This window comes from Ahaetulla prasina, chromosome 1 (genome assembly GCF_028640845.1).
Source record: "Ahaetulla prasina isolate Xishuangbanna chromosome 1, ASM2864084v1, whole genome shotgun sequence".
Classification (NCBI taxonomy): domain Eukaryota; kingdom Metazoa; phylum Chordata; class Lepidosauria; order Squamata; family Colubridae; genus Ahaetulla; species Ahaetulla prasina.
In genome coordinates, this window is record NC_080539.1 from 77,689,267 (window position 1) to 77,710,891 (window position 21,625).

General features: G+C 39.1%; 1 protein-coding gene across 6 annotated transcripts in view; it reads left to right on the plus strand.

Moving 5' to 3' along the window:
* MEMO1 (mediator of cell motility 1) overlaps positions 1-12,525 on the plus strand; it is a 29,447-nt gene extending 16,922 nt beyond the window's left edge. For 2 of the 6 annotated variants that reach the window (XM_058164964.1, XM_058164946.1), the window contains exons 3-10: positions 153-221; positions 777-889; positions 2,643-2,754; positions 3,919-4,061; positions 7,057-7,133; positions 10,194-10,298; positions 11,881-11,976; positions 12,195-12,525. In XM_058164964.1, the coding sequence (XP_058020947.1) occupies positions 153-221; positions 777-889; positions 2,643-2,754; positions 3,919-4,061; positions 7,057-7,133; positions 10,194-10,298; positions 11,881-11,976; positions 12,195-12,236 (757 nt within the window). In that variant the 3' untranslated portion in view covers positions 12,237-12,525. Of the gene's footprint in view, positions 1-152; positions 222-776; positions 890-2,642; positions 2,755-3,918; positions 4,062-7,056; positions 7,134-10,193; positions 10,299-11,880 lie in introns of those variants that run through there. The other 4 variants (XM_058164972.1, XM_058164953.1, XR_009152917.1 and 1 more) reach the window with 3 other exon arrangements.
* Positions 12,526-21,625: the final 9,100 nt, after the last annotated feature.

Here is a 21,625-nt window from a genome sequence, read left to right on the forward strand (position 1 = left end):
CTTGATTTTAGTACTTAGCTTGTAGCACTAACCTGATATCTGTAGATTGGCCAAATATCTGCTTATCAAACTCAGTTATATTTATTTCATTGAGATTTTTCTACAGAGATTCAAAAAAAGCCTCAAAGAAAGTGTCTTTTGTTTTGTGGCAGACATGCAGGATATACTTACTGTGGGTCTTGTGCAGCTCATGCATACAAACAAGTGGATCCTTCAATTACGTAAGTAGCATTCAAGAAGATTCTTGTCCTAAGTACTACCAGATGCAGTTTGTATAGATACCGGTTAAGACAACATAAAATTATTTAAGGTGGATTTGTCAGGAAAGGAAATCTGTTTATCAGCATTACAAGCATAATCAGCTGGATCCTAGAGACTGTAGGAGACCTGTAGGATTTTTTACTGATGCTTTCTTTTTCAAATACTTGTCTAAAATCCGTTTTTATGGATGGGGGAATCATCTTGAATTAAATGGAAAGCAGAGCACGAGATTGCAATGGGAAAAAGAATCTGAAAGATTTATTCTGTGTTCAGAAGAAGCCTTTGTATTGTCAAATATCAAATCTATATCTGTCCAAATGTAGATTACTTTTTCCCTGGGATTGTGCTTGCCAAATTCTGTATGAAACTCTTCATGTGATCCAGATGTTATATGATTCAACTTCTCACAATCAACCACATTACAAATATAATGTGGAAATTAAACAAGGAAATCAGACCTCTTGATGTGCTTTAGTTATGAAATGTTTTACTCAAATGTTTTTTCTTATCTTCAGACGGCGAATCTTCATCCTTGGGCCTTCCCATCATGTGCCCCTCTCCAGATGTGCACTTTCCAGTGTGGATATATATAGAACTCCCCTATATGATTTGCGAATTGATCAAAAGGGTAACTGTACACAATTCATGCAATACACAAACAAAATCAGTTCTTAGCAAATTTAGTCTATTTTTTTGAGACTGTCTATTCTGCATAATTTATCTCTTAACTATTTGTACAAAAAGGCAGCTATATTGATGCAGATGGTTTTAATACTTATTGTTTTTTTTTATGTATTGGCTGGGTTTGCATAGAAGTTTAACACACAAAAGACTGAATTCATATAGTGTATTAAGTCAAAAAACAAACCATGTTAAAGCTTAACTCAGTACGTGAACTGTTGGCGACTGTCTTAGGTATATTTACGTGTAAGTATAATTTAATATTAACCATAGTGCATGCCACACACAACACAATTTACTACAACCTGCAGTTGTTTACCTATTATATTTCTCTGCAGCTACTTCTCTACATCTTTGGTAACTGGCAGTTGCCAGTTCCAAGATTTTACGTTTTAAACAAAAATGCAGGAGCATATCTAGTCAGTCACAGATCATCCAGGTGTGGAGTGAGCAAAGTCTAATCCTTCCACCAGATCGTTTAAAATAAGAACCCTGCGTGGAGTGATTAAATAAGCCTGAACAATGGAGATAACGTCAATGGAAGCGATTCTGCTTTGTTGCTACTTTTGTTTTTTATCTCAGTTACTGCATTGATTGATGATACTTAATTACACCAAGTTAAGGTGAAGTGGAAGTCACATCCAGACTAGGTAAGCTGTGGCTATGGAAGGAGTAAAAGTTATTCATAGCCACATGAAAACTATGTGCCTGGGTTCAATTGATACACTAAGCCTAATCGCAAAATGACAAGTAAATGTGTTTATTGCCAATGTACATTTCTCTGAAAATTAACTACATTTTGAGCTGGGAGTCCCGTTTTAAGCTCATGGTTTAAATTAGAATGTGCAAAACTCATCAATTTGGAAATAGGACATTCTGAAAAATTGAGAAATATCCCGCTCCAACTCCAGATCATGTCAAATATCCTACTTGACCGTGTCATTCCAGAGGTGGTTGGTACTTTCAAGGATATTATAAAGTCTCTCACCTAGAAGCTGATTGAAGTGTTCCAGATGAAATGCTCATTTGGAATCCATTTTCTGGGATACCTAGAACTACCTCGTTCATAGAATTTACTTATAGAAATTGTCGATTCACTCCCTCAATGACATGGTCCTGTTCCCAGATTGGTTAATTTTGTGCGTACCTAGCTCTAAGTAATGTTTTCAATCTCACTAGCTACAAAGCAACTTGGGAGAAACAATTGAGACAAGCTTTTAGATTGTAACAAAAATTACTAGCTATGTCTGAAAAATGTCCCTTACTATATTTTATAAACGTTAAAAGGTGTTAAATGTGCCATTACTCCACAGTTGTATCTTTATTTTATACAGTTGAAATCTTACATTAGTGTTCTCTAACGTACAGCATGTATGAGCAAATACAAATCAAACTAGCATATTTCCATATGTATTATCCTGTTTTTCTGTGTGTAAACCTTCCCCTCAACAAAACACTAGTTTTAATTATTTATTTGTTTGTTTGGAGTGCCCTATTTCATTTCTAGGGTAAGTCGGGAGGGAGGGAACTTTCACCAGAATTACTGTGAATAGTATTCTTACTAGAAGCTATGGTTCCATTGTTAATTCTTCAGAAATCATCAGTCTTAACGTATAAAGCAGAAAAGGGGAGGGGGGTTATGCAGCTGTTTATCCATTTGTTCCTTTTTTTAGTCTATTAATATATTTGAAATTTTTCAGTTTATGCAGATCTGTGGAAGACTGGAATGTTTGAGCGCATGTCTTTGCAAACAGATGAAGATGAACACAGTATTGAAATGCACTTGCCTTACACTGCTAAAGCCATGGAAAGGTACATGGATCATTTAAAAATTGCAGATATCAAATTGCATGTATAATAATAATATAAATAATTATAGTAATAAATCCATTTTCTCAGTTATTTAGTAACAATGAAATACATTTATGTCTTCAAAATCCTTAGGGCTTTGATGTACCAAACCAATTAAAATGAAAGGACTGTGAACTGAAACTTTTAAACACATAAAGATAGGTTATGTTAGAAGAATAGAAATGCAAAGAATTGAGCAAAATAGAGTTTCCAATAGAGAATCTTTGTCCTTTTAATAATAAAGATATGTGCATTTTTAAATAAAGTGAGATTAAAAGGTTTGAAATCTGTAAATATTCTGCTCCTGATCTCTACTTAGCTCATATGTGTATTTTTTGAAATAATTTGGAATGATTAGCAAAATTTAAAAAGTGTTACATGGACAAGCCTACAGTCCCTCATTACTGTGTGTGCTGCTGCATTCTGGACTAGTTAAAGTTTCCAGATGATATGTAATTGGATATAATTAGCATACAGATGATATAAATTCCATTCCAACTGATGACCTCCCCTAGTCATTTTATGTAGTTGTTATAAAGGAACAGAGAAAGGCTTAAGCCTGAGGCATCCCACATTGCAGGGCTTAGGGCTCAATTTCTCCTAACAACCGTGCCTTAGCTGAAAATTTATGGATTGTAAATTATGATGCTATTCATTGTTGCACCCTATTATTTTTTAATCTCTCCTGCAGTTTGTCTTTTTTTCCTGACAGTTTTGGGCATGCTTCCTAACAAACCATTAATTTGCAACCAACAAAATCCATTTTATTTCTTAATAATATATCTTGAGTCTTTGAGGTTGAGGTTGGTGCTCTGCTTTGAACAGATTAATTTACATTGCTTTTTTGTAAATTAAAAGATTAGTGAACTAAAACCAGGTGTCTCAGGAAGAGAAACATTGCCAGGCACCTTGACATCTGTGACTATCATATGTGGTATCCTAGGAATCATTTACAAGAAATTCAAAATCTAAATGTTTTTTGCCAGGTGTGCCAAACCCTATTCATTGTCAGGAATAGTGAGACTTTTGCAGGGAGCTCATCAGGTCCTACAGAATCATTTGAATGTGACAAAAAACTTAAAATGGCACCAATCAAGTTCTGAATCCTTTTTTTCTTCTTTTTAGCCATAAGGATGAGTTTACTATTGTTCCTGTATTGGTTGGAGCACTGAGTGAGACAAAAGAACAGGAATTTGGAAAACTATTCAGCAAATATTTAGCAGATCCTTGTAATCTTTTTGTGGTTTCCTCTGACTTCTGTCATTGGGGTAAGTTAAATTATATATCTGAACATGTTCACAAAATAACTTGTTTAAAATTAACCTATTTTAAAATAACAAACCTGCTTCAGCAAAATAAAGCAAAATTAATGGTGTTGTCCATTAACATTCCTCAATTTGTTGCCTCTCTATTGTGATGAATTGTTATCCATAATCTACAGCAGGGGTAGTCAACCTTTGTATACCTACCGCCCACTTTTGTATCTCTGTTAGTAGAAAAATTTTCCAACCGCCCACTGGTTCCACAGTAATGCACCGTGTATCGTCGTCTGTGCATGCCTCTCGCGCATTGTGGATTGGGTTTGGGGGGGGGGCACCAGCTACCAGCTCTGCTTGTCTGTTACAGCTGGATGGTGTGGGGGAGATGCGTGAGCTATTTTGGGACGAGGCTCTTTTGTTTGCAGTCGCACTATAGCGCCATTTAGTTTCACTTACGTAATGTGAACTAAACTTATGCGCGGGCGATACAAATAGTATATTTTCAGAAATTTAAATTGTCATGAGGAATTTTATGAAAACCTAATGAAAATGTTTTAAAATAATGCTATGAATTTTTTTTAAAAAGTCAATTAAATTTTTTTAAAAAAGGAAAGTGCTTCAGTATCGGACAAAACCCCTACCGCCCACCATGAAAGCTGGAACGCCCATTAGTGGGCGGTAGGGACCAGGTTGACTACCACTGATCTACAGTATACTATATGGGGATTATAACTGTAGACATCTAATGCAGCTGACGAGTATCAGGATGGATGGACAATTTGTTCTATTTTCTTGAATACAAGTAGTCCTCTGGTTATGATGGCAATTGGGACCAGAATTTCCATCACTAAATTATGCTGTTATAAAGTGCAATGTCATATGACTGCATTACTTAGTGATGGCAATCCTGGTGGTCCCAGTTACTGTCATAACCCCGGGTCTAATCAGGAAGAAGTGGGAGTCCCAAGCAAGCAGGCTGGTGGTTGAGTGTACAGGTGCTACAGGGAGGGCACTAAAGAGTACAGGCAGGCAAAAAACTTCCTACCAGCTTCCCCATTGATTTTGTAGGAAGCCAACAGGGAACTTCAGAAATTGTGATCGCATGTAATCTAGGGGTTCTCCTGGACTCACTGATCCTGCTCAAAAGGATAGGCAGCATCTATGGCTTGGAGGGCTTTTGCACACCTTTAGGTTGTGTGCCATCTGTGTCTATCCCCTGACCTGTCACTTAGGCCCTTACGATCTCTTGCCTGGATTATTGCAATTCCCTATGCATGGGACTGACATTCAAGAGCATTCAGAAGCTTCAGCTGGTGCAGAATGATATATACTTGATATATGAAACACCAGTAATACTTTTAGGATTACTTTTTAAATAATGCAATGTGCTTTTAGGAGAAATTCATGGTGCTGATTGCCACCTTTAAAGCCCTTCTTGTCTTAGGTCTGGGTTACTTAACGAACTGTCTCTCCTCAGTTGTTTCTGTCCATCTGATCCAATCAAACAGAGTCAGAATGCTTTTGGTCCCATCAGTCAAAGAATGCCAGTTGGTGAGGCATGGAAGACATGCTTTTTTTGCTATAAACCTCTCTATGAAACATTCTCCCTCTGGAGATGTGGATGCTTCAACCCTACTGGCCTTTCCTAAGGCCCTAAAGACCTGGTTCTGGGGGCTTGAGTGTGCAGGGACCTACTTCTTAATGGTACTATATTGCCTGTATTTAAATGTGCAATAATGGTTTTTATTCTATTCTAATTCTATTTGGCACCCAGAAACACTCACTGAGATTGAGAACCATATAAATTGGATGGATAGATGAATTGGTGGGTGGGTGGATAAATGGATGGATGGATGGATAATTACCTTAATCTTTCTTAAGCAGGAGGCCATACTTCTAAACAATACACTAGATTGCATTCTTTTCCCCTTCTCTTATCATTGTTTTTATTTTCAAAAAATAATTACCAAATTTACGCTCAAAAGCATTCTAAAACATTCAGGCTATGCTTCAGGCTGTTGCTTTTCTTTGCACTATAAGTGTGCAAACCATCTGGACGGGTGCATCTTAAAATGTTCCTCCAGAACGACTGCTCAGAATGTTGAGATACCCATGTCATTTGAAGGCTTGTTTTACTTGTTTTAAACAAACTCTTACTTCCCCATGCACTGATGATGATACCTAGGGTGGTAGTGAAACATCTGCAGAAAAACAACCAAGTTCAGAGGACACCAGGAGGCTAATCTTTCCCATCATTGCATGTGTGTGTGTATGTGTGTATAGAGAAGGTACTTCCACCAGAATTGCCATAAAAGCAAAGAACAACTTCAACACCTCAAGCAGTTGAATTTAAGCAGTAGGAAAGTGCTTTATTTAAGTTTCCCTGAGTGGTTTGTCCAGCTCTACTTCCAGCAAAGTAGCTTCCCATTTGTTTTAATTAAAAGAAGCATTAGCAATTAAAATCAGTGGGCAGGAAGCCTGGTGAGCAATAAAAGAAATGTCTGAAGTCAGAATAGTGCCTGCATGCACATTTAACAGTCAGGATTTTTTTGTCCTTAGAGGTGAGATGCTTGTACAAAAGAAATGCGTTCTACATATGCCAAAGTATTATTAGTTGTGCATAGAATAATTCTATCATTGTAGGATTGATAGAACTTTTTCAAAATTTGCATTTTTTGCCTGTGTGTTTCTTCCTCCTAGGTTAATATTTCAGATCTTTCAATACAGCATATACTTGGGAATGTGTTTGGGGGTGTCTTTCTTCAGTTTTTACCAGAGGCATTTTTGGTGTGCTTTGGAAAAAAGAAATTTCTTACAAATGCCAGTGTTCCATAACACAAATTTTTGTATGTATATATGTATGTATGTATAAAATTCGTGTTATTGTATGCGTGTGTGTGTGTGTGTGTATTTATGAATCAAAACGTAATTCTGTTTGACTTGCCATAAACATGTATATAGCTACTCCTTTGGTCTTTAATTTCATATGGCTTTTTCTCTTAAGGTCAGAGGTTCAGATACAGTTACTATGATGAGTCTCAAGGAGAGATTTATAGATCAATTGAACACTTAGATAAAATGGTAAGTGTAAATATTTCTTGCACATTTTTTGTCTTGAATCTGATCAAAGTATTACCCATTATATCTTTTATATGCTGTCCATGAACCAATTCGTTTGTTTGTTTGTTTGTTTGTTTGTTTGGGGCTTATTGCATTGTGTGCACATATCCACCGAGGTTTGTCAGTCATGGTTATTTATTGTATGAACCCATACAGCCTCATTTTATTACAAGCGTTTTTATGCTGTTTTAAGCAAACAAGCATTAGAACAATAAGGAGTGCCCGCATACGTCCCAGGAACATTCTTCACTGATTCTTCAGTTCCTGAATGCCCATTTAAACAGTCAGGTTTTAATGAGTTTTCTCGTTGTTAACAACAAGAATGCTGCCTTCTTGATGCCAGTTTGGTAACCAATAAAGCCAGAAAACAAATAGAGCAGTTTGTTGCTTAACTACTGGTAATCCTTTGTGTATGTGATTTAGCCAGCCAGTCAGGAATAGGCAAGTAATAGTCATTTATTGACAATAAGATTTGCTGAAAGTGGGGATGACAGAAATGTAGCTTTAGGGAAGATTAACATGACCACACAGTGAAGGTCTAATTGGACATGAATTACAAAAAGCAATTGGAGCCTGAAGATGGAGACTAGGGAATATAAATACACTTTAGAGTGCAGATGATTTTAGCAAAGCATTATTTGAATTAAAATAAGTAGCACTAATACTTGGTGTGATAGGCGGTATAACTTTCAGTTACATATGTGTGTATAACTATTATACAACCTTCGATCCCTTGGATCGGGTCACCAACCTTTCGGATATCAGGGACCACTAAATTTATAATTTTAAATCCCATGGACCACTAATATGATCTGCCTAATGACCGGCTGAGTGGGCATGGCCAGGTGGTCATGTGATTGGGCATGGCCAACTCGATGGCCAACTCAATGTCACACATTGAGGGGCGCCTTGCCGGCTTCTACTTACTCCTCCCCTGCCAGCCACTCCTAACTTCTCTGCCCAGGTTCCTTAGTTGCTGGAGCTAAGCAGTCACCATGAGAATGAGTTGACAAAAACAGCTGGCTCAGTTCAAATTGGATCTGATTGAGAAGGAGGCTCAGCAGAAGTACCTCACTGAGGACTATGAGTATAGGCTTTCCAAGCAGAGGGAAGACCTGCGGGAGTGCAAGACCAGGTATCGGCACCTGGAGGCTCAGTGGCCTGACATGGTCAGCCAGTTCCAGGCCATGATACTGTCCCACTGGAACAAGGCCCTCTAGCTCTTTGCCACTAGCAGACTTCCCTCCAGCCTTCACCCAAAGCTCTGCACTAGGAGGCCAAAGCAGAATCCAAATTGGAATTTCTGCCCCCCTCTGACCTTCACAAAAAGGGGGAGACTCTCTGCAGCAACAAAAACATTCATTGCATGTATCTGGCCCAGGGGCCATAGTTTGAAGACACTGATTTAATGCAACATAAAAAATGCAAATAATTTTTCTGCGGACCACCAAAATTTTCTTATGGACCACCAGTGATCCACGGACCACCAGTTGGTGACCGTTGCCCTGGATGATCATTTCAGGGGTATTTTCCTTATCAGATTCCTCAGTGTCTTCAACAATGACTGAGCGTCTAATGTTCTGCCTTCACTGGAAAAGTTCTTAAAAATTCAGGGAGATATTCAGAGATTGAAAATAGCCCATGTTGGACTGTGTAGCAAAGTAAAACATCAGCAGTTAATCATAGGAAATATGTATAATATTTTGTATTTTGTCATAAATGGATGCATTATCACATTTATGTCATAACTGTGGTGTTATAAAATTTGCCAAATTTCAATTCCATGAAAGTCATGGTTCAGAGAGAGAGGGGAGCGGGAGGGAGAGAGAGAAAGAGAGCACCCATGCAAAGCCCCCATTTTGCTAGGGTTGAACTGCAGTTTATTCATCCTCACCCACACATTAAAACTGAGCCTCCCCAGTATCCCTTGGCTGGCTGGGGTGGAGATATATAAGTTGAGTGTTATTATATATTGATGATATCTCATCCCGTGCCATCAAATAACCTCACTAGAGGTTTTATGTAGGTGTTAAACAATAGTAGGGGAAGAATTGAGCCGTGAGGAACCTCTTTAGAAGAATACCATAGTTGATAGCAAATCAAGGAGAGGAAGGATGGATGAAATATTTCCATCCCAGTCCTTCCAGTGGTTATCCACAAGTGGGACAAATGTCATTTCAGTCCTATACCCGACCTGAAACCTTTCTGATTCTTGCCATTAAGGCTGCCAGAAGGAGTGTGCTCTTGCCTTTCTGCCCTCCTTCTGGGCACTGATAAAGTGGCTGGATCTTCAGTGTAGTTCAGCAGGGCCTGAAGATTTCAGCACCTATCCTTACCTATAAAATATTGTTTTATAAGTATGATTATTTCGCATTGAGACACTTGGATAAAATCGTTACAGGAAATTGTTGTAAAGCTGTTCTTGTCCTACGCCCTTCACTTTATCATTGGATGAGGACTCTGGTGTTGAAAATAAAATATAGAAGAAAATAATTAATAGAACCTGTGAGAGAAGAAAATAATTGCTGCTTTTGTTGAATCACAAACACTCAAAATACCCAATGTCACTCTTACTACTAGTTTTTATTTAGTAAAGTGAATATAATCTATAAATGCTTTTTCCTCAGATATAAACTATTGGGGTCTTTGGTCCTCTGGGCTTGGTTGTTTTCTTGAAGACATTTCATTGCCAATCTAGATAACATCATCGATGCTAGTAAGGAGTAGGGTTTGTTCTCATTTTATATACAGTACTAGTGGCTCATCTTGCCAGCATCGATGGGAGTGGTCAACAGCCCAATCAAGGAATCACCAAGACCTCTTCTATAAGAAAACAGCCAAGCTCGGAGAGCTTCAAGGACCCCCCACTTCAACCCTGAGCTAAATAAGTTATTATATTCCTAGTGTATAATGATTTAGTTTTTATCTGTCAATCATACTGCCAGTTTTTCTGTTTGTTAAATAATATATTTTATATTTGAGGCATTTAAAAATTAACTATAATTTTATAATTCTCCTCAGGGTATGAACATTATAGAACAGCTTGACCCTGTGTCCTTTAGCAATTACTTGAAGAAATACCATAATACAATATGTGGAAGACATCCTATTGGTGTTTTATTAAACGTAAGTACTTGTTGTTAAATGAAATAATGAGTATAAGTTTTCAAGTTATAAATATATAAAAGCTCTTCATGCCCTCAAGACTATCACTTTCTGATTGCTTTTACCTAATTGATAAGATCTGGCAGGGTTGGCATACGCCAGATCCATCAAGAAAGCCCTGCTATTGTGCAGAACAGTACCGTAGAAACCTACTTTCTCTGTGGCTGTCCCTGGTTTTTGGAATAGTATTTCTTCCGAACTCCATGTGACCCTGATTGGGTTTTTTTCAACAGCCAGTGATTTGTAATTTCATTGATATAGGGCTTATACTGTTGTTTCCCATTGTGGATAGTTATGTTGGCCATATTGACTTACTGGTGGCCATTTTAAATAATTATTGTTTTTTTATCCCACCTAGAGATGCAGCTAATAAATTTATTAAATAATAAAATAATTTAGGGAGTTGAGGAAGGAGAATCTGCAAGATAAAACTGGTAGAGATTCTGAATTTTTAAAATGTCAATTTCATTAGTGTAAAAGTCCCACCTACTATTTTGTTCAATTGTAATTTCATCTAGCTATGGGATGACAGAGCATATCCCTTGGGGTACTTGCAAGAAAAAGTTCAGAGTCAGTAGAATTGCAGCCTTCCTGTTTGCCAGTTCATGGAAGAGTAACCTTAATTTTACCATGACAAGTTGATTATTCATCCAAAAATGACTAATCTTCCTGTGAAAAAGGGATGAAGCTTTTCCTTTGTCATCTGTATTTATGGTATATTCTTGGATGTGGGTTGGTGGTATGTGTGCATGCTGAATTTTCTGCGTGATCAAATAAAATACAGGCATTCAGAAAAAAGCTCTTTTTGTTAAGTTAAATTCAGAACTCAGGAAGATTTACAATTAGTAGACTATAGACTATGGGACTATGTCAGGGGTGAAATGCTCCCAGTTCTGACCGGATCTTGTGATCCGGTAGCGATTGTGGCCGGTGGTTCGGCGATCCGGTAGTGATCGCCAAACCACCAGCGACACCCGCCGCCCGGGTGTCATTACTTCCTGGTTTTAATCAGGAAGTAATGTGTTTTTTACCTTCTGCACATGCACAGAAGGTTTTGCGGGGGGCGTGTGGACTTCCGAGCCGGTAAGGAAGGTAAGTCGATTTCACCCCTGGACTATGTGCCTCACTATGAGTCAGGAGTAAACAACATGGTACATTCCCAAACGCATCCTTTGTTCTCCCACTTGACTTTTAAAAAATATTGTTTTAATAAAAACAATTACAGGGGAAGATGGTGTGTTGCAAAGTGAGCATAATCTTTATTAGCAGGATTGCCTTTGGGCCCCATTAAGGTCCATTTGAGATTAAAAAGCATTCTGAGAGTTAATTGGCCTTCTGACAATCAATAGTTGTTTTTAACATGTTCCGAAGTAAATTAGTGCATCCATCTGTCTCAGTTTTCCATATGAATGGTTATTTCACTAACCATGAGTTGTTCAAAGTTCTTGATTTGGGGGGAAAAAATATTCCTTATGAATGTGTAAGAAGTGTCGCCAGTGAGCTGAGTAGTCATTTTATAATACTTTCTTTTTATTCCATCTAGGCTATCACAGAGCTCCAGAAGAATGGAATGAACATGAGCTTTTCATTTTTGAATTATGCTCAGTCAAGTCAATGTCGAAACTGGCAAGATAGCTCAGTGAGTTATGCAGCAGGAGCATTAATGGTCCACTGAACCTCTGACTACTCAGGGATGACACCTGCACACTCAATGGGGTCCCAGCCTTGCCCTTGCAAAGATGCAGTTCCTGATCTTTGGGTATACTGAAACCTCAAACTAATAGAACTCTTCTTTTTTTCTAGTAGGTGTAGTCCTTCCTTAGTTACAACTCATTTTAAAAATGCTTTCTTGTTTAGGACAAGGGAGGAAGGCTGGTGTCAAAATGTTGTGACTTCTAAAAACCAGTGGCTATAAAGGTATGGTGACAGACGGTCCTTGCAAAATACAACATGTAAAGCATTTACCACATCCCAGATTTGCACTCTGCAGACCTGTGCACATACTCTGCTTTCAGAATAGTTTTGCAAGTTTAAACAGAAAAGGATGGAAGCTTTTTAATAAAAAAAATGCATTTATAAAAGATCCTGTATTAGAATATAATAAAACTCCAGTATAGTCAATTACTACCCGTGTTGTACAACAAATATCTTCTATTTTAGTTGCTAATAAAGGGCTGCACAACCAAAATGGCTATATGCGATTCATTTTATTTTTTGCATTAAGCTAAACAAAATTGACTGTGTCTTCATGAAGAGCAACTTGGTGCTCTCCCAATATTTTTGGCTGTCACCGGCCTTGTGGCCAAACCTAACAGGAGTTTGAGTTCAAAATACCCATGGAACTCTCATTAGAGAGCATAGATCATGCATGGATTGACAATACCCCCCAGTTATTACTGCAACCTTCTGAGTTTGCTGTGGCTTTTATAGATTTTAAAGCATAACTAAGCTCTTTGTCTTAATTTAGAGAATCCACTCTTCACTTCTTCCAAAGTTCGTAACATACAAGTTGTTTCTAGCGACAGGATAGAAAAGTTGTATGAAAGGGAGAAACTGCCTTTAGAAGAGCTGAGTAAATCACGTGCACATTAGTTGTACAAACAGGATGGAGTGCTTGTTGGAGCTACCCGTGATGCTCATTGGGGAGAATTGTAGTCTGATCTATTACAGCTGAAGGAAAGACTTGCTTTGCCAACATATAAGTGGACTGTGTTATAGTCCAAATAATAATAGATAATAAATGTTCTGAAGTTGTGAGTAGACAAAGAAAAGCAAATATATCTAGGTGTTAGTATTATGCATTGTCAAGCTGGTAGTTGTCAGTGTTTTATCTCAAATGTAAGATTATATTTTTAAAATCATAGTGGTGCCTTGCCTAAACTCTGGTAACATGGCTTAAGAGTTTCATATTGTAAAAAATATTAAGCTTGGCAGCAGAATTAATAGTTACTTTCTATTTAATGTAGAACATAATGATTATAATAATAATAATAATAATAATAATAATATTTCAATTTGTATACCGCCCTTCTCCCGAAGGACTCAGGACGGTGAACAACCAAGTAAAATACAACCACAGACAAATACAATATTAAAAATAGCCCTTAAAAAACTTATTCAATTTGTCGAAAAAATTTAAAATACAAATTACACCCATAAAATTACAGAAATTTAAAACCCAATTAAATTAAATTAAAATTTTAAAATCAAGCCAGTCCAGCCATACGAAATAAATAGGTTTTAAGTTCGCGGCGAAAGGTCCTAAGGTCAGGCAATTGTCGGAGTACAGGGGGAAGCTCGTTCCACAGGGTAGGAGCCCCCACAGAGAAGGCCCTCCCCCTGGGGGCCGCCAGTCGATATTGTTTGGCTGACGGCACCCTAAGGAGTCCCTCTCTATGGGAACGCACTGGGTGCTGGGAGATAGAAGACGGCAGTAGATGGTCCCGTAAGTAACCCGGTCCTAAGCCATGGAGCGCTTTGAAGGTGGTAACCAATACCTTGAAGCGCACCCGGAAGACAACAGGTAGCCAGTGCAGTCTGCGCAAGATCGGTGTTACATGGGAGCTCCGACCCGCTCTCTCAATAACCCGCGCAGCCGCATTCTGGACTAGCTTTGCAATAGTCCAAGTGAGAAGTAACAAGAGCATGAGTGACTGTGCATAAGGCATCCCGGTCCAGGAAGAGACGCAACTGGCGGATCAGGTGAACCTGATAAAAAGCTCTCCTGGAGACGGTCGTCAAGTGTTCTTCAAAAGACAACCGCCCATCCAGGAGCACGCCCAAGTTGCGCACCTTCTCGATTGGGGCCAACAACTCGCCCTCAACAGACAGCCGCATCTGCAGCTGACTGTACCGGGGAGCCAGCATCCACAGCCACTCCGTCTTGGAGGGATTAAGTTTGAGCCTGTTCCTCCCCATCCAGACCCGTACGGCTTCCAAACACCGGGACAGCACTTCAACAGCTTCCCTGGGGTGGCCTAGGGTGGAAAAGTACAGCTGCGTATCGTCAGCGTACAGCTGGTATCTCACCCCAAAACCACTGATGATCTCACCCAGTGGCTTCATATAGATGTTGAACAGGAGGGGTGAGAGAATCGACCCCTGTGGCACCCCACACATGAGGCACCTCGGAGTCGATCTCTGCCCTCCTGTCAACACCGTCTGCGTCCGGTCCGAGAGGTAGGAGGAGAACCACCGATAAACGGTGCCTCCCACTCCCAACCCCTCCAGCCGGCGCAGCAGGATACCATGGTCGATGGTATCAAAAGCCGCTGAGAGGTCTAATAGGACCAGGGCAGAGGAATAACCCTTGTCCCTGGCCCTCCAGAGATCATCCACCAACGCGACCAAAGCCGTCTCTGTGCTGTAACCGGGCCGAAAGCCGGACTGGAACGGGTCTAGATAGACAGATTCATCCAGGTACTGGGGCAGCTGACATGCCACCGCACTCTCTACAACCTTCGCCGTGAAGCGAAGATTGGAGACTGGACGGTAATTCCCTAAAACAGCTGGGTCCAGGGAAGGCTTCTTGAGGAGAGGTCTCACCACCGCCTCTTTCAAGGCAGCGGGAAAGACCCCCTCCCGCAAAGAAGCATTTGTAATCCCCCGGAGCCAGCCTCGTGTCACCTCCTGCGTGGCCAGCACCAACCAGGAGGGGCACGGATCCAGTAAACATGTGGTGGCATTCAACCTACCCAGCAACCTGTCCATGTCCTCGGGAGTCACAGGGTCAAAATTATCCCAAACCACCTCAACAAGACGCGTCTCGGAACTCTCGCCTGGATCTACCCAATTTACCCAATTTTGATCCAGTCCGTCCCGAAGCTGAACGATTTTATCGTATAGATAACCGTTAAACTCCTCGGCACGCCCTTGTAAGGGGTCCTCCCGCCCCTCCTGTTGAAGGAGAGAGCGGGTCACCCGAAACAGGGCGGCTGGGCGGTTATCTGCCGACGCAATGAGGGAGGAAACGTAAGAACGATTATATTGAAACGTAAGATTATATTGATTGCTAGTCTGTGATCTAACCTAAATTATACCTAAATTATCACCATCAAAGCAATATATATATATATCGCCACAGAATTGATGGTGATGATTTAGGCATAATTGTGGTTAGATTACAGACTAGCAATCAATATAATCATTATGTTCTCTCTATATATATATAAGGTTAAAAGTGAAAAAACAGTAGTGTTCCATTTTTGCTGCTTTGAGTAGCCAGAGATTCTAATTAGTTGCTGAATTAGACCTCTTGTGGAAATTTCCATTTTCTGTTGGCTTCAATGATTTCTGAATTCAGGTGGAACTGTGAGCTACGCTGTAAGTTCTGCAGATCTTTTTTATTGCATTTATGATCGGAATAATCATAATTAGTCCATATGGAATTATTTAATGTTTCTTTGCCCAACCAGTACTTTATCATTTTGCAGAATTTTTGTACCAAGCGGTGCTTTAAATAATCTTGAAATAGTTGGACTAGTTCAACTTGCTCATAACATTGCTTTTCACTCTTAAACAAAATGAACATACATACAGCTTGGAGGCTGGGGCAGTCCTAAAACATCCAGACCCTTGAAATCATTTATGCCTTTTGCCTTCTGACATTTGTTTGATAAAAATTAATTAGAAGCTAGTAAGTTGCAAAACACCATCTTCAATTCTAAACTGCATTTCCAGCAATATCTTTGCACCTCCAAGAGATGCTCTTTAAAAATGAAACAGTAGGTGATTACAGGTAGTCTTCGACTTAACAACAGTTTATTTAGTGACCGTTCAGAGTTACAACGGTGTTGAAAAAAGGGACTTATGACCGTTTTTCACACAACATTGCAGCATCCCTGTAGTCATGTGATCAAAATTCAGTTGCTTGGCAACTGGTTCATATTTATGACTGTTGCTGTGTCCCGGGATCATTTGTGTCCCTTTTGCAACCTTCTGACAAAGTCAATGGGGAAACCAGATTCACTTAACAATGTTACTAAATTAACAGCTGCAGTGGTTCAATTAACAACTGTGGCAAGAAAGGTCAATAAAATGGGGCAAAACTCAATTAACAAATGTTTCACTTAGCAATATAAATTTTGGGGTCAATTGTGGTTGTAAGTCGAGGACTACCTGTACAGCCCTGAATATTGCAGGCCTTCTGGTGTATGGGTATTTTGTGCCACCATGGCATTCATTTTGTGATACTACCAATGAAATTTCCAGGTGTGCCCCTAATTCCTACTATTGAGGATCACTGTGGTTTGAATTCGTTTTTATAGTAATTGTAATAAATTTATAATTACAATTAATACAAACTAAAATATAGAAGAATAAAAAGAGTGGAAGCTGTAGAAAGTAGAAAAAACATGTAAACAAGTGACTTCCCATCTTCACAGTAAGTGTAAACAGTTTTAGTTATTTGCCACTTCCTTTTAAGGATTAGGATTAACAAATGTCTTCTTCCCAGAACCTATCTATTATCTAAAAACAAATCTATAAAGCCTTGTCATTTCAGAATCGGTCTCAGCAAAAGTCCATTGAATGTTACCAGAAATAACAATGTATCTATTTTAACTTTGGTCAAATAACCCAGTTTTGTATTCCTTTTATTCTTAACAATCTTAATTTCTAGTTCATTCAAATAGTGTAGAACTTCGTTTTTCCCCTCTTTGTCCCCTCTCACAAGATTGCTCAATGCTTTAACAAGCTTCTTTTGTAAATCCAATATAAGAAAATTATCCAAGTCACTCTATTGCTTTAGTATTTATATATTCATTTTATTATTACATCATCTGATTTCATTTGTATGTCCATTGCAACATCTTTGCCATGTCATTCTTGTTGTCTGTCATTTGTAAATCCACTTGTAAATCAGTTTCAATTTTGTCAGGTAAAACTTGTTCCTCTTATACAACTTTTTTTAGATACAGTCTTTCCATAGAGGCAGATGTCTCTGTTGACAACATTAATATTGACTTGAGTCCATTTTTCAAAAATACCAATATATCCAATATTAACATACTTTGCTCCATAGTATAATTGTAAGTTGAATTTATGTGTTCCTCTCCTTTAATTGTAATCTTAGTGCCCAAGTTTTAAAATCTTATACTTTTTAAAAAAATATCAAAGCAAAAAAATTTTCCCACAGGAAGGATTCTTTATAATTAACTGGCTGGATACCCGTACTTCACTACAAAACTATGTAATGGGGCTTGGTAAATCAACACTTACAGCTTGACAATTAATGAGTAGTTACGATCGGCCTCTCTCCCCTTCTCTCCCTCAGGCTTGCCATACAGAGGCCTCTCCTATCCCCCTTCTCTCCCTCAGGCTTGCCCCACAGAAGCCTCCCCTATCCTGTCCCCTGGTTGCTGCTGAGAAAGTAAAACTGAAAGTGAAACTCCTCTCCTCTGCTTGTGTTTTGCATTTGGAACAGATTTCTTTTCAGGTGGGGAAGGTGAGTAGAGCTCCTTAGCATCAGAGCATGTTAATAATAATATAGGAAATACTAATGCTCTGATAGTCATTTGGAAAAATCCTTCCTTAGTGAGCACCTAGAAGCCAAGAGGAACATATGTGGCAAATTTCAGATTTGTAGGCATTACGGTTCTGGAGAGTTCGTGATTACGGCTTGAGTGGTTTTCACTTTTATATATATATAGATTCCAACTTCCTATTTCAAATTTATTTGGACAACTTGGTCTGTTTGTAACTTTATAAAATCAAATTTTTAATCTTTCTTGCTGTGAGATAAATGGGCAGGTAGGCTCTGGCTGCAGTTTGAGCAAGGTACTTATTCTCTGGTCTCCCTAAACTCTAAAGCTGCCAGAGATTGCTATCGAGGTTTCCTCACAAGGAGCAGTTGGCTGGAGCCCTTGTGGCTGATCTCAAGTCCTCTCCTTGTCATACTGAATGGATGCAGTGGAAAGATGTGGTTTTGCTCATCTTTCAAGCAAATTGATCTCACAGCATAAGGCCGCATTCCTTCCAGCATTCAAACAATACGGATATTTTACTTGATGGTAGTTACCTTCTGTTGTCTTGATGCATCACTTTCTTGTAGAATTACAGAATTTCTTTCAGTTGCTAGCAAAACAAATCACAATCCAATAGCAGGCATCTAAGCATCACCATTCCAAGAGAAAAACTTACTTCAAAGTATTTATCTAAATGCTAGAGAGCAAATTGTCTTTATCCCATTGTATTTGATGTAGGACTTTGCTAGTTTACGTGGACTGAATTCTATCAAATTAACCCACCAAGAGATGTGACATGGGATTGACATCTTAGCATTGGGCCTCAAACTCTTAGGGCAGATGTGCCCTTTCTATTTAGCCATCAACAGTTCTGGTCATTCCTGAAATTCTGCCTGAAAGCAGAAATGTGTAGCATCATCATCCTCCCTCTCAGAGTGCTGCAAATGCATCCCATGCTCATGTTCTCCAGCTTCAGTTCAAAATTTCTTTTTTCCAACCTGAGTCTATCGGCAGATGGTCTCTAGCACTTCATTCTGATTTACAAGCAGCCATTTCTTTGATTGCAGTATCAGGTACATCCCTTCCCCTTCGACTGGTTGTTGCCTGGTGCATCCTGGACTGATGGGCAGTTACATTTTCAACCAATCAGAAATTGTTGGGGTTTTATAATCCTGTGGGTCTCCTTGAACTATCCTCAACCTTAAATGCAGAAGCTCCATTCGTCCCTTCCAATGGGCATCCTTTCCATTTCTGTCTAAGTCAGGTGTCAGCTTTGGAAGCCATATTAGGCCTGAAGCTTCCATGCTGCCACCTTCTCATGTGGGAAAGTAGAAGGGGGGATTTAGTAGAGGTATTGTCTTTAGACATGATAGCATTCTTCCTATCGGTCAAGGTCAAGCCGATCCTGCATCTGGAGAAGGAGTGGTCGGAGTGCTGTCTCGAGATGGGACGGATGGTGATTGAAGCATGTGATTGACTGAGGAGGGAGGGGATGCTTTGGGGGTTTTTGATTTACTGAGGGAAAATCCGGACCTCTCAGATTCGGGTTTTCCCAGATGTGCCAGTTTACCTATTCTAGTAAATAGAACTTTGAAAAATGCTTGCTTCAGAGTTTTTGCTTGATGTTGGGGTCTTTTCTGGAACGCTGACATCAGGTGAAGCAAGCTCACGTTTTTTCCACCCCTGCCATGACCTGAAAAACTACACTTCCTTCCTTTTTTCTATTTTAATCATTCTTAAATTGCAATGAGGGAACATTGCTAGCTCAGCTTGTTTCTGATGCATGCTTTTTTTTTGTTATAGACAGACACAAAGAAACAGAATCAAAAGGACAATCTATTCTGTATTCATTTCATTGTTGTAGCATCAGGATAACAATGGTACCTTAAATGAGAGGGGAGGTCTACTTTAGAATCAAAGGAGATACTGTGGGAAGGGAGAGTGAAGGCTGGGAACCTAGACAAGCAATGTAGGCTGCATTGTGGATGATTCGGTATAGTGCTGTTGGTACAATGATCTTCAAATACAGTTAATTTCCACCATTTTGACAGATGTATCATTGTATGCTTTACCTAAAACACATGATATAACATACTTTGACTGGACCATCTTCAATTAGTCTAACAGTGACACATTTTATTTTGGCCATTTCTTCATTAGAGCTTTATAGGGTCTTCTAGCATCACCCAGCCATCACTGAGATCTGTTCTCATTTCTGCTCCTCATTGTGGATAATGCTACAAATCACTAGCAAGGAATTGCCCCTTGTTTAGTCCTATGTTATGTTTAGGAGATATGGTGGAGCAGTGATTAGAATGTAGTATTGTAGGCTAATTCAACTCACTGCCAGGAGTTCAGTCCTCACCACTCAAGGTTGATTCAGCCTTCCATCCTTCCAAGGTTGGTAAAAGGAGGACCCAGATCGTTGAGGGGAATATGCTGACTCTGTAAACCACTTAGAGAGTGCTGTAAAGCACTATAAAGCAGTATATAAGTCTTGTTGCTATTTCTATTTTATATTCATGTCAGGAACAGCATGTTCATATTGTGGGCAGGTTAATGATGTTTCATTAGATATAACTGGCCAGACCTGTTTTGCAGATGTGTTGGACTACAACCCCCACAATTTCCAGTCAGTAAGGTTCAAGCTTTGAGGAATTCTAATCCAGGGCATTTAGAGGATATTGCAGTGGGCAAGGCTGCTCAAGAATTCTGTATAAATCCATTAAACTGGGTTGTGAAATACCTTTCTCTGAAGACTAGTTTCTAACAGTATTTGAGATGATGGCATTCAAATTCAAAGCTTTATTGCCAACGCACAACATGTGTACAATGAGATTGAATGAGCCTCCCTTAGTGCAGCCCCCCCAACACAAAATACATCTCAATGACTCATAAGTGAAAGGAAAAAAAAACCCTAACCGGATCATACTAATAGACACACAATCCTTTATACCTATATGTGCATAACATTATATTACACCAGTGTAGACATATTGCACGTTGTGCTGGCCCTTGCAAGTCTATTATACTAAATAATTATGGTATTATATTGCATTCAGAAGTCTGACAGCCCATGGATAGAAGCTATGTTTCAGCCTGTTCTATTGGCTATGCTTCTATATCTCCTGCCCGATGGTAGGAGATCAGGCATGCTTTTACCTATTGTATACAATAGGGGGAGTTGTTACCTTTGTGCTGGAAAAGAATGAGCGAGCAAATAACAGCTGACTATTTTTTAAAGAACAAGTACTTTCTCCCCTTTCCCCTTCTGAAAGTATTGTTTGTTTTGTGAGTTTGTGTGGGAGAGAGGAAGTGAACTGCGTACTCCCTTCCATTCCAAAGGCAACTAATAGCAAGGAGGACATACCCACTCCTAGTTAATCATCTACTGCTACAAATGTGTATCTTTTTTTTTTTATTGAAAGAGTTTTAAAAAAAACAAAGACATTTCCCCCCCCTTTTTTTTCCCCTCCCTCCCAAAAAACCCCCTTCCCCCCTCCCTTCCCCCCCCCCCCGGCTTCCCGGGTCAATCACAAGGTATTGTTATACATAAACCAAACAGAGAATAAAATTTTCCTTCAATCCAATTAACCACATCCAAAGCTTTTCATCTCCCAACCCCCTCCCCATTACATAAAATAACTTTCTAATTATTCAAAGGCAATCTGATATTTCTTAATCTGATATCTATTTTGTAGATAATCAATCCATTTTTTCCATTCAATTAAATATCTTTCCTGCATATTGTCTTTTAAAAAAGCTGAGATTTTAGCCATCTCAGCCAAATTAATGACTTTCAGTATCCATTCTTCTATTATAGGT